Source organism: Typopeltis vanoorti, chromosome 23 (genome assembly GCF_054136105.1).
Source record: "Typopeltis vanoorti isolate ZY-2024b chromosome 23, IOZ_Tvanoo_1.0, whole genome shotgun sequence".
Lineage (NCBI taxonomy): Eukaryota > Metazoa > Arthropoda > Arachnida > Uropygi > Thelyphonidae > Typopeltis > Typopeltis vanoorti.
In genome coordinates, this window is record NC_143571.1 from 26,956,999 (window position 1) to 26,970,400 (window position 13,402).

The following is a 13,402-nucleotide window of genomic DNA, read 5'->3' on the forward strand; positions in this document are numbered from 1 at the left end:
TTATAGGCCGGTCTGTATATCTGGAGTTATGGTGAAGGTACTGAAGAGATTGGTCAGAAGTAGGATACAGAAATGGGTTGATAACAGTAATATTCTCTGTGGTTATCAGCATGGGTTTGTTAAGGGTAGATCATGTTTCATTAACTTACTTATGTACTATAACAAGGTGACAAATATCTTGGATAGGGATAGAGATGGATGTGAAGACAGAAAGGGTAAAAAGAGAGGTGGAGTGCTATTGATGATAGAAAAAAAGCTGTGTCCATACATGGTAGAGACGTAAGGGGGAAACAGTGGTAGTGGTTTTGAGGAAGTAGGGTGTGTGAGATAAAGGTGAGCAGAATGAAATACTTTGTTGGATGTCGATATAAACCTGATAATATAAAGGGTAGTGAACAGGAAATGTAAAAGCAAATTAGCCAAGCAAATGGGAAAAGGTTAATCATTATGGATAATTTTAATTATGACAATATAGATTGGAATGACGAAATAGAAATTGGAAGTAAAGAAAATGACTTTTTTGAGTTTTTGAGGGAAAATTACCTCAGGCACTATGTAACAGAGAGCACATGAGGATTGAAGCTCTTAGATTTGATCATCTCATTAGAGGACACTATTATAAATAAGGTATCAAATCTCCTTCCAGTTGGTGTGAGTGACCATGAAGTGGTTGCCAGTCATGTGAGGACTTCTGTGAGGAAAGGATATATGTGGAACTACAAGGCTGGTGATTATGAGAAGCTCAGGACACAGCTTGCAACTGTAGCATGGAATGAAGAGTTGGGTGAAAAGGAGATCAGTGATGCTTAGATGATATTCAAGGACTATCTATTAGAAGCAATGTCTGAATATATTCCACAGGTCAGAAGGTTAAATAAGTTAGATGTGAACTACATAAACGAAGAGATTAAGTATGCAATACAGAAAAAAATGGCATTATGGAGGCAACATAAGAGAAGTTTTAATAATCAATTCCACGAGGAATACAAAGATCAGGTAAGGAGGGTGACTCAGTTGGTAAAGATAGCAAAAGTTCAGTATAAGCAGCAGTTAGCTAATGAAGCCAAAAAAAAAAAAAAAAATCTTAGAGAGTTCTTTCAACATGTGGCCAGCAAAAATAAGAATGGTTATAAAAGCATGCCATTGATTGGAGAAAATGATATAAGGACAACTGCCGCAAAGGTAAGTTCAAGTATTTAAAGACCAGTTCATAAAGGTCTTTCATCTTTGTAATATGATATTAGGGAAAGTTTGATAGCAGTGGATGAGGAAGAGATACAGAGGGAATTAAGCAAACTTGATATTAATAAGGCTGTGGGACTTGATGATATATCACTGCATATTTTGAAGGAATGTGTCAGGGAGTTCACATCTACCATGACATATTTAATATGAATGGTACATTGGGTTAAGTTACAAAGGAGTGGAAGAATGGCAATATTGTGCCACTTCATAAAGGAGATGACAGAATTCAAGTATCAAATTATCGGCCAACGTGTGTGTCAGTTGTTGTGGTTGAAGTGCTGGAAAGACTGGTGAGAATCCAGATCCAGAATTGGATTGAAAGCAATGGTATTATCTTAGATAGACAGCATGGATTTGCTAATGGGAGGTAATGTTTTAGTAATTTACTTACTTATTACAATAAAGTGACAGGCATTTGATGTGGGAAATGGATACATAGCAGTATAGTTAAACTTTGCAAAGGTTTTTGATAGATTACTGCATGATAAGTTGATAGTCAAACTAGAGCGGATGGGGTTGGATATTAGATTAGTGTATTGGATTGGATGCTGGCTATCTAATAGGTATCAACAAGTTGTGTATGGGGAGGCAATATCCCACAAGAAGATAGTTACCAGTAGTGTGTGTCTCAGGGATCTGTTTTAGGGCAATTGCTGTTTAACCTGTATATGTTAGTGATATTGGAGAAGATTTGAATGGGGATATACAGTTGTTTGCAGATGATGCAAAGTTGGGATGAACTATGAGTAAAGCAGATGTTTTGGCCTTACAAGACAACTTTAATAGACTGAGTGAATAGGCACGGGAGTGGGGATGCTAGTTCAATGTTGCAAAATGTAAGGTTTTAAAATTTGGAAAACAAAGATGAGATGTAGAATTTAGTGGGGATATATTGTTGGAAGTGGAGGACTATCTTCCTCCTCTTCATTCATATCAGCCAGTTTTTTGCTTAAACGAGGTTGACTAATGTAAATGTCACTTCATTTTCATCGACTGTTGCCTATGCTCTTCCATTCCTATTGCTATCATTTCCAGTCCTTTTATCTATTCTCTGAGAATTCCATAACTATTCTCCTTGTTGGAGCACTCTAGACTATCATCACACTTATTTGAGAGTAAATTCAAATTAACCAAAATTTCACACACATTAACACTTGCCTTTTTTTTTTTTTTTCATGTACCTTAAACAGTCTACTTTTGATGCATACATATAGCAATTTATGTATTGTATTCTGAGAAAAATCCAAGGCAAAACAATTTTCAAGTTGAAACTTTCTTCACCACTACCATGCACTTTCTCATCAATGCCATGCTCAGAATATCTAACACCAATGGGAAACAAGAGCAGCAACAACCAACAAAAATTAAACAAATACCACTGAAAACACTTATATTCATGTGGACAATTTTTTTTTTTTCCCCAGATAGAGGGCGCCAAAATCAGGACTCTAGTCTTTGTATTGCTGCTACAATTTTGTTTAAGTACACCATGTTGTTTTAGTCTCGCATATTGTGACAAACAGTGTTTTTGTGCTCTGAAGATGCTGGTTATAACACCAGCGAAATATCAGCATCAAGTTAATAAATTAATTATTTACTTACTTTCTGTGTTCTATTATACCGTTAAAATAATAAACAACACTTATATTCAGTCCAGAATAAATGAAGCACTATTTATAAGGAGAAAAAAGAGTTACACTAAAAATTTAAAACATGTCAGTACAGTTCGAAAACACCACCATGCATATTAAATTAAAATTTAACTTACCTCTTCTTGTAAATCAAAATTTTTCTTTTTTAATTCATACAGTGAACTCTCTGAGACAGCATCTTCAGTAACATGTGATGCATGCTCTGCTAAGTTTTTTATTTTATTTTCTAAGATAACTTTCTCTTTTTCATATCTGGTAATCTGTAAGTAATCAAAGAGCTTAAAATCTCTTGATGGTGATTTTTTGAAAATTAACTAGATAAATTTGCTGTATACATTCTAAAAATCTACTAAATGTTCTACTACTAATCTAAAAAAAATCTACTACTGCAAAATTTATTGATGGCTTTCATGTGGCTGATCATAAGAGTTTTCATTAAGGAATGGGCAGCAAACTAGTCAGGTATCTTTTAAGTTAAATAAGATACAGGCAAATTGTCCAGAGAATGTACAACACAATTTACAGAGAAAAATTACAACACAACAACCATCAGCTTTATCATCACATGCTAAATAATAACTAATAAGATATCTAAAAATATGCAGTTATGCCAGCCTGGTTGACTGACTGGTTAGCATATTTGCTCTCCAGCCAAAAGGCTGCAGGTTTGAATCCTGCTGTCAGCATGGATGTTTGTGATTATCTGTGGAAATACTAGTGGCGGTGGGCAGTAGATGGCATTGGTGTAGTTGCAATTGGTTGTAGTTGGTGGATTGAGTGGTAGAGACAGAGAGCTGTAGAATAGGTGCTTTTCTTCGATGAGTCTTTGGACTCCCTGGAGGTGTCATGTAATAATAATAATAATAATATATAAATATAATGAAAATAACATACAGTATGTGGAGTGGGGGAGTGTTGAGAATGAATAAAAATAAGCCAAAATATGGATAAGAAAAATATTTTCTTACTCATCCCCCTCAAAACAGTTCCCAGGGACCAAAAATACTTGTTTATGGCATTCATATGAGCTTAGGAAAAATTTAGAAACTTGACTGCCAATAATGCTTTTTGGTTCAGCTCTCACATTCACAAAAATGCCATAAACAGTGCCAAACTGATGTCCTTTCAATCTCAACTTGGTTAAAAGAAAAAAAATTTTCTAGGGCTGATCCAAGTCAGGGAGAGAAGAGGGTAGTTGAATGCCAATCTATTTCTAAGCCAGAAGCATATGCATGCTGATCATTGTGTGAGCAGATACAGCATTATGCAATAGCTGACAACAGGATGGTTCCAAATCCACACACACACACACACACACACACACACACTTACATCTTACCAACAAATTGTTCATTAAATCTAAGTAATAATTGTTGGTAAGAATGCTTTCTAAAGGAATAGATTTCTTTTGGATTATTTCATTGTGATCAAAAGATATGATCAATCAACTGGTTGGTCACATTTTTGGTGGTAATATCAAATTTATATTTGAAACATAATGAGCACAGCACAGAGCAGAAGCGGTATAGCACATTTTTTATAGATAAGTCTTTTATTTAAGTGAATATTAGTAATTCTTTTTGGTTATATCTTACTTATTTTAGACTATAAACTTGAGTGTGTGTATTTGTTTGTGAAATTTATTACGAGATATCGTTTAGAAAGCATTTTTATACATGGTATTGATGCAAACAAGGAAAGTGGTCAAGGCATTCTTGTTCACTGAGCATAGCATGAAGGATTTTTTTACGATGTAGCATATACTCTATGTATTCATTGCTACGAGTGAACAGGTTGCAGTATGAAAGTGAGAAAAGAGAGAGAGTTTGTCGTAATGTTTCGTATGCCAGTGCAAGAAATGCGAGTCAATACAGAAACTAGCAAAATGAAGGGACAAATATTAACGATGTAAGAAAATATAGTGAAAATGTTTTCGAGAATGCAGAAGTAGTGAATGATAGTGAACAGAATGAGAGAATTAAAATACTGACAAAGTAATGTGGCCGATTAAGTGACAGTAAGGAGTGAATTAGCACGCTTATGTTGCATCCTGTACTGGAATAAAATTGGAGTTAGAGCAAATGGAGAAATGATTGTTGTATGGTAGAGAAGGTGGGAGAATGAATGAAAAAACGAATTCAGAAAGTATGAAAGTGTGAGAAACTGGAAATAAGGAGAAGGTATTATATGGGGATTCAATGATAAGAAGTATACTTAATGAACAAGTGACAAAACCACATTTCCCAGGTGCAAAAATCAAGGATTTGTGACGTTATTAGTGAGGTTATTATATATTTGTGAGGTTATTATGGCAGGAACAAATAAATGATTTGAAAGGGGAGAAATATGCAATGAGAGAAGATATGAAAGAGTTGTTGAAAGAGTAGAAATAAAGAGTAAGGAAGTAAAATCTGGGAGTCTACTGCCTTGGTATGATAGGACAGAGTTGAGAAGAACAGCCATGATTGCTAATAAGTCAATGAGAAGACTGTGCAGGAGGAATAATATGCTGTTTATTGATGGCTGAAGTGAATTTGATTGACAAAAGAACATATATGTGACTGATGGACTACATTTAAATGATTGGAGTTAGATGTTCGAAAGTGCAAAACCAGGGAATCTAGACATAATAGGGGAGATGCAATCAAAATGATTATGTAGAAATTATTATTATTATGTTACACCTCAAGGGAGTACAAAGACTCATCGAGGGAGGTTACTTACTCTACAACTCCAGTAAGCGCAACTATCTTCATCATCTACACCAATGCCATCTACCGCCAACTATCACCACTAGTATTTTCACAGACAATCACAAACATCCATGCCCACGGCAGGATTCGAACCAACAGCCTTTTGGCTGGAGAGCAGATAAGCTAATCACTTGGCCAACCTAAGGCCGGCAATGCTGCAATTATGCAATGCTGAATGTGAATTCACAGGTTTCTGATTCGAATGGGCTGGTAATACATAAAGGTAACTGTGGGTACAAGGGGATGCTGAAATGCATATACATGAATGTAAGAAGTATCAGGAATAAGGGAGAGGAGCTTTTGGCATTGGTCAGACCTAGTTGATAGAAAATGATATAGTTATTGGGATAGAATGTAAGATTACTGCATTTTCAGGGAAAATAGAGGGAACAGGACAGGAGGTGGTGTATTGCTGATGATAGCTGAAGAATTACAATAAACTAAATTGGAAGTTAAAGAGGATTTTAGGTCTAAGGAAGATTGACGTTCATTTCAGGCTGCTGGTGTGAGATAGAGGCCAAGACAATATATTGCTGGTTGCTGTCACGTATCGGCAGATCAGCACAATGAGTCTAGGCCAAAAAATTATTATGGGAGACTAACTTTGGGGACACAGATTGTTTGGCGGACATGGAAGGATAGAAGTAGAATTTATACAGTTGCTAAGGAATAATTACCTGAACAGGAGGAATTCAACATATTGAAAAATATCAATGTGAACATAGCAGCAGGACTGGATGGCATGTCAGTCCATGTGCTATGTGAATGTGAAAGAAAATTGGCATTCCCTCTGATGAAGTTGTTCAATCTAAGTCTCAGCTCTGACAGGTTTCCAAGGAAGCGGAAATTCCATTCCATAAATTAATATATCAGGAGAGGTTGTTAAAGTATTGGAATAGTTCATGAAAAGTAAAATTCAACAGTGGGTGGATAGGGATGAAATACTCTATAGTGGTCAGCATAGCTCTGTAAAGGGTAGGCCCTGGTTTAGTAAGTTATTCATATTTTATAAAAGTGACAGCAGAACTAGTTAAAGGAAATGACTACACCATGATCCTGCTGGACTTTGCAAAGGTAGCTGCCAGAATACCACATGGAAAACTATTACAAAAGTTGGAGTAAATGGGAATGGATATGAAGTTAGTAGTATGGAAGGGGGGAGGGAGCTGACAGACAGACACCAGAGAGTAGTATATGGTGGAGTGAAGTCCAAGAGAATGAGTCTGACTAGTGGAGTACCTCAGGGTTCTATACTAGGGCCACTACTCTTCAATTTTTATATCAACGATATAAGGAAAAATTTAAAAAGAGATATTCAGCTTTGCTTATGATGCTGACCTGGGGAGAACATAGTTGATAAAGGTGATGTAGATATCCTGCAGGATGATTTAAATAAATTGGCATTGTGGGCCAAGGATAATGATTGTCAATTTAATGTTGCAAAATGTAAGGTTATACACTTTGGGTTGAAAAGGTTGCATACAACATATGATATTCATGGTATTGGATTGCAGGAAATTGATGAGACTTGCAGATAATGGTGGACAAAAATTTGAAGTTCAGAGGGCATACTGCAAAAGTTGGTAAAATAGATCAAAGGATTACTTGGATGCTGACACGTTAACAAGTAAAGATATGGAAGTAATTATCCCTCTTTATAAGGCAATGATTTGGCTATATCTTCTCTGCCATGCACATTGATTTGGCTACCAGGATTTCTTGGGGACTAGGAGGTAATAGAGAAGATTCAGACAAGTGACTAAGCTAGTTACAGATCTATGGAATACTCTCTATGATGATAAGCTGAAGGTGTGTGGTTTGCAAAGTTTAATTGGTAGGTGGAAAAAAACAGAGGAGACACAATAGAAACTTTTAAGATATTAAAGGGGTTTCATAAAACTGATGCAAAGGAAATTTTTCAATACGTGACAAACAGAGAACTAAGGGTCATCCATGGAAGTTGTATAAGAGAGTGGCTGGTAGGAGTGTGTGGACTAGATTTTTTTTTTGCATGAAGAGTGGTGAATGAGTGGAATGAATTGCCAGAATTAGTTGTGAGTTCCATGACAGTAAATGACTTTGGGGAGAGTTGTGATAGGTTTTGTAAGTATAATAGTTAGGCTAGGTCTCCCACGAGTTTCAGACTCCATGTTTTCAGAAGTATAATAATAAAATGCAACTCTTAGAAAAGAATGTTTATTTATTATTATTTATTTTCTTTCTTGTGGTGAACATTCTGTATGATCATAACTAAAAGAAAATACAGGTAACCCTTGTATAACGTAGTACTTATACAATGCAGTCTACAAATTGTAGCATCCCTTGTTCAACGTGGTTTCAATATAACGCGGTCTACAATTTCTAGTAATGCTTTATTTATTTTTTCATATTTTTCACCGCGAGACTTAAAAATCAAATTTTATCTTCGTTAAATTTGAGTCTGCCCGTATCACGCAAGTGGTTATAAGTATCAAATTTAGTTTTATTGCATCACTAAATAAGGTACTGTTACAGAGGCTTTTGCAGTCTGTCTCATTCTCAACAAATAGTGCAATTAGAGACAGATGGAATAAAAATGGTGCTAAGTAATAAATCACATCTCCCCTCTCACAGAAACTATGCTGTATAGACTTAAGCAAAAACCATATGTTGCACTGAAAATATCTAACTAACAACTATTGTCCAATTTTTCAATTATGAAATAAGTGTTTGTTTTATTGCATTTGAAATTCTAGATGTCATTATTACAGATCACAAAAGCTAACTTAAAATAAAAGACTACCAATAATTGAAACATGCCATATAATGAATGAGTGAGTTCGCCTGCCACCTCAAACGCAAACAAGAAGCTAAAATTCAACCAAGGGTTGAAACGTTTGTGTGGGTTGAGCCAGTCAGTAATGAGAAGTTCCATCGGAACGATAAATGACACCCTGTTGTGAATGTGTTAAAACTAATAGTGAATGTTATGACAGTTTCAGATGTTATGGAATTCGACTGAAGAGAATTAGCATTTCAACTCAACACTTGCCGGTTGCTTTTGTCTTTGGGTCATGCGTTTTTTTGTTAATACCGCACCAATCATATGCACATCTTTATAGCTGCTGTCTTGTGTAAAACAAAATTCAGCTTGTACGTATTGCAACAATTAAAAAAAAAAACTTGAATAACTTATAAGTGTATAAAAGGATATCACCTGTAAATCGTTGGCATGCCAGCAAAATTCTCAGACGTGCCATAGGTTCGCCATCTAGGGTTTACTGTATATAAAGTGTTTATTGTTGAAAATTGTCTTCATTTTCTGCAAGGAAAGCTCATTTAAAATCATAAGTGTGTTAATCTCAAGCTGAGCAGTTTATTTTCTGGTGAGTTACATACATGAGAATTATACAAATGATATCCAAGAGATTTCAAGTGGTGACGACCTCCAGCCACTTAAAGAACATCTACAAAATGTTATTTCTGAAGACAGTGATGACGATTAAAATATGCACTTTATTTTAATCAGTCTAAAACATTTATGCATTATGTGCAATGAAATTTATGTACAATTTGTAATTTTTATAATTTTATACTAAGTATTTGTCTTATAGTTTATGTTTTCTTAACTTACATGAATTACCTGCATTAAATAAAAGTATTGTTTTTGTTGGCTATGTCATTGTTGTTTATATAATTTGAAAAAAAAAAAAAAAAAAAACGATTTCGGAACCTAACCCTACTTTTTCTATGTGATCTAAGTCTCATATAATGCGATTTATATAACGCAGCATTTCCATGGAACTTAACATCTGCGTTATACAATGGTTGCCTGTACTGGAAGCCTCAATTCTCACTATAATAATGCTGTTTTGGAAGTCAGGTTAGTTAAAACCAATTTGAAGAAAATCTTTGAAAGAATGCAACTGTTTACAGTTTTTCCTCATCACACAACAAATGGTTAACAACCTTCACAACAAAAATAATTTTATTTTTTGAGTCTGTGCAATTATTATATACCTTATTGATTATTTATTCAGATTTAGCTCATTACAAGCATTTTCTATGTTAATCTGTGCTCACTTGGTTGAATGATTGAAAAAGACTTGCAGTGCTGAGTACTTTGTAACAATTTCAGTCTTTTTCAATCATTCACTTCAAGGATCTTCTCCTACTTATATTAAGGTTTAAGCGTATGAAGCATTCATAATCAAGACAAAGGTTTATTGTCTCAGTTACTGAGATTTCTAAAAAAAAAAAAAAAAAAAAAAAAAAAAAAAAAAAAAAAAAAAAAAAAAGAATCAGCAATCTGAAAAACTAACCCAATCTCAATAAATATGGTTGTGTAAAACTCCCCAAGATATGAAAAACTATAATTTTTAGACATCTTACTCAACAGGGTACGATGTTGTGAGAGCTGCATTGCAGTTTGGGGTGGACATATTCTATACTGTAATATTTCTCTGCATAGTTTTCTATAAGCAAGGTACACTGATTCCTTAACTACATTTTTAGGAAATTTGTAACTTTAGCCAAAAAGTTACAAATTTAGCCAAATTTATAACAATTTTTTTGCATAATATAATTTATTAGTATGCTGACAAATTTATGTCCAGATTTGGCTGTAGTCATGAAAATTTTTTCATATACAGGTAGAAATGTTATTCGTCCTTAGTTTTTAGACACCAGTATACAAATGTAAGGAGTGTTGAAATAAGGGAGCAGAGTTTTTTGCATTGATGAGGTCAATATGACAAAAGATAACTTGTGCGAAGTTTTGTGTTCTGAAGATGATGCACTGTAGGGAATAGAAATGGAAGAATAAGAAGATGAAAAGAGGATGGGGGGGGGGTACTGTTAATAACTGTAGAAAAATTGTTTCCACAAAGAGCGGAAGTTGAAAATGGTAGCACATGTGAAGATTTTAAAACAATGTGGTCTGAAGATGAAATTAACATATTAATATATCTAATATGATGTTATAGGTCAGGGAATGCAGAAATACTGATTTTGAAATGTTTAGGCAAATTGGTTGGTATGCAAAAAGTGTTTCCTAACGAGATACTGTAATTACAGGAGTGTAGACTGAAAGATGAAGATAGTATATGAGAACAAGGAATGAATTTGCAGAATTACTGAGGGATAACTATCTTAAGCATCATGAGACAGAAGCAACTTGAGGTTTTAGAGCACTGGATTTGGTGATATATTCAGAGGATGTGGTAATCAATGAGGTATTAAAACTGTCAATGGTTGGTGAAAGTGGTGAAACAAGAAAGGTTACTGCCAAAAAGGGATATGTGTGGAATTATAAGGTGGGTGATTATGAGAAACTCTGTAGTCAACTAGCATCAATACATTGGGCTGATGAGCTGTGCAGAAAATATGCTGAGTGTATGGGAATTCATAATGCAGTATATCACATCAGCAATGTATAACTGCATACCAAGAGTTAAGTGAATAAACAGAGTAGAAGTGAAATGGATGAGCCGTGAAATTAAGCAAGCTGTGTTGGAAAAGAAAATGTTATGGAGGAGGTACAAACCAGTTAGTTTGCAATCAGATACATGAGAAGTAAAAAATGCAGACTAGGAACATGGCAAGCATGGTACAGAAAGAAAAGGTGAATATGAGAGGAGACCGACGAGTTAAGCTAATGATAAAACAAGGGAATTCTTCTTCCACTATATGGCAAGCAAGAAGAAAAATAATTATGGTAGGTTGATGCTAGTAGGTAGTCATCATAGTAGAGTGACCGTTATAAAGGATATAGTGGAATTATTTAATGAGCACTTCATCAGTGTATATAGGTATAAATGCACTTTTACTAGTGTAAATGATGCTGTGGAATATGTACAAGCGAGGCAAGTATTAGGAGAATTATAGAGTTGAAAGAAACAGAGGTGTATCAGCTGTTGATTGGGTTAGATGTTAATAAAGTTGTATGAAAGATTACAGATTTTTAAGGAATGTGCAAAATGGTTAGCTATGTGCTTGATGTGGTTATATAATGAAAGCCTTGCAAATGGGTAAGATTCCTAAAGAATGAAAAAAAGTAATACTACTACTCCACAAGCATGAATCTAGGAAAGAAGTTTCCAATCACAGACCAGACTACATCAGTAGTTGTAGTCAAGGTGTCGGTGAGGTTGGTTTGGAGTAGAATACATGATGGAGTTGATGGATATAGGATTATTTATTATGGTCAACATGGATTTGTAAAGGATAGGTCTTGTTGTAGAAAGGTACCTGCATTTTATGATTAGGAAACAAGTGTGTTCGATAAGGCAGAATCATATTATTATTATTATCATCATTATTATTAACATCTCACCTCCATGGAGTTGGAGACTCATCATGGGAGGTACACACTATTGCACACAATGTTCATTCGACCGTGCTTCAAACTGATTCAATATGTCTACATTCACAAAACACTCAAGCAATGCATTCCACTCATTAAACACTCTCCACACAAAGAACTTGCTCCTCACTTCTCTGTTCACATCTTCCTTACACAGTTTTGAGCGATGGCTTCTTGTTCTACCCCCCTCTCCCATTCTATGAAAAATCTCTTCTGTGTTCACCTGATAACCTCTGACTAGCTTATATGTCTCTACTATGTCCCCCTCTTCCTCCTATTCACGAAGCTCTGCAACTTACATTTCTCTCAATCTGTCCTTATACTACATTCCAAACACTGCTGACCACCTTTGTGAATCTTCTCTGGATGCTTTCCAACATATCCTACTCACTATGAAAACCCAGTGACAAAATCTGTGCACAATTATCCATATGAGGCATGATCAAGGCCTTATACAATGGCATTGTAACCTATCTATTTCTACGTCACGGTCCTCCGCATCATTGCCATTATCCGATGTGACGTCTTCACAATTTGTGCAATATGGCCCCTGAATTTTACGTCTTTGTCCACCATCACTTCTAGATCTCTCATCTCCTCTGCTTCATTTAAAGTTTCCCCACCAAGTTTATACTTTGCATCCCATTATTGCTAACCAAATCTCAAAACCTTACACTTTCCAACATTAGCAGGTAAGTGGAACTTACATGCCCATTTATGAATATATCCAGCTCATGACCTAGCCAAACATGATCTCTCCTTAACAAACCCATGCTAATAACCACAGAGAATGCTGCTGTTATCAACCCATTTCTGTATCCTATGGTCTCACCAATCTCTACAGTACTTTCGCCATAACTCCAGATATACAGATTGGACTATAATTTGAAACTACAGCCTTATCGCCACCATTATGAGGTGAAACAATTTTATCCTCCTTCCACTACCTTGGAACCCGTGCTGTTACAAGACTTTTAATAAACAGGCATGCCAATGCCACTGCCACTGCCCTGCATTGTTCCCTTAAGACGAGTGGTGATATGTCATCAAATCCTATTGCCTTAATAACATCAAGGTTATTTATTTCCTGAAATACCTCGTGCTCACTCACAATTAAGCCATCCTCTCCTACGTACTCTACACTTAAGATCCTCATGATTCCACCCTGATCAGATTGAAACATCCTTATAAATTGATCGCTGAATATCTCAACAATGTCTTTTGCAGCATTTACATTCTACCACTTTCATCCATTAACATCATCTTACCTCAAGGCATGATCATTCTTCTTTCTACTTGCCACATATCTAAAAACTCTATAGGGTTTTTCTTTGTCCGATTTGCCAATTTCTGCTCATACTCTACTTTTGCTTTCCTTACTGAGTCACCCTCCTGGCTTGTTCTTTATA

The 13,402-nt window shown here is 35.3% G+C and overlaps 1 protein-coding gene across 1 annotated transcript in view; it reads right to left on the reverse strand.

The window, feature by feature from the left end:
• Positions 1-13,402, reverse strand: part of LOC150093710 (centrosomal protein of 290 kDa-like) — a 400,621-nt gene that overhangs the window by 98,766 nt on the left and 288,453 nt on the right. The window contains exon 12 of the mRNA XM_090412504.1: positions 3,014-3,157. Coding sequence (XP_090268630.1) covers positions 3,014-3,157 — 144 coding nt within the window. The remainder of the gene's footprint in view (positions 1-3,013; positions 3,158-13,402) is intronic.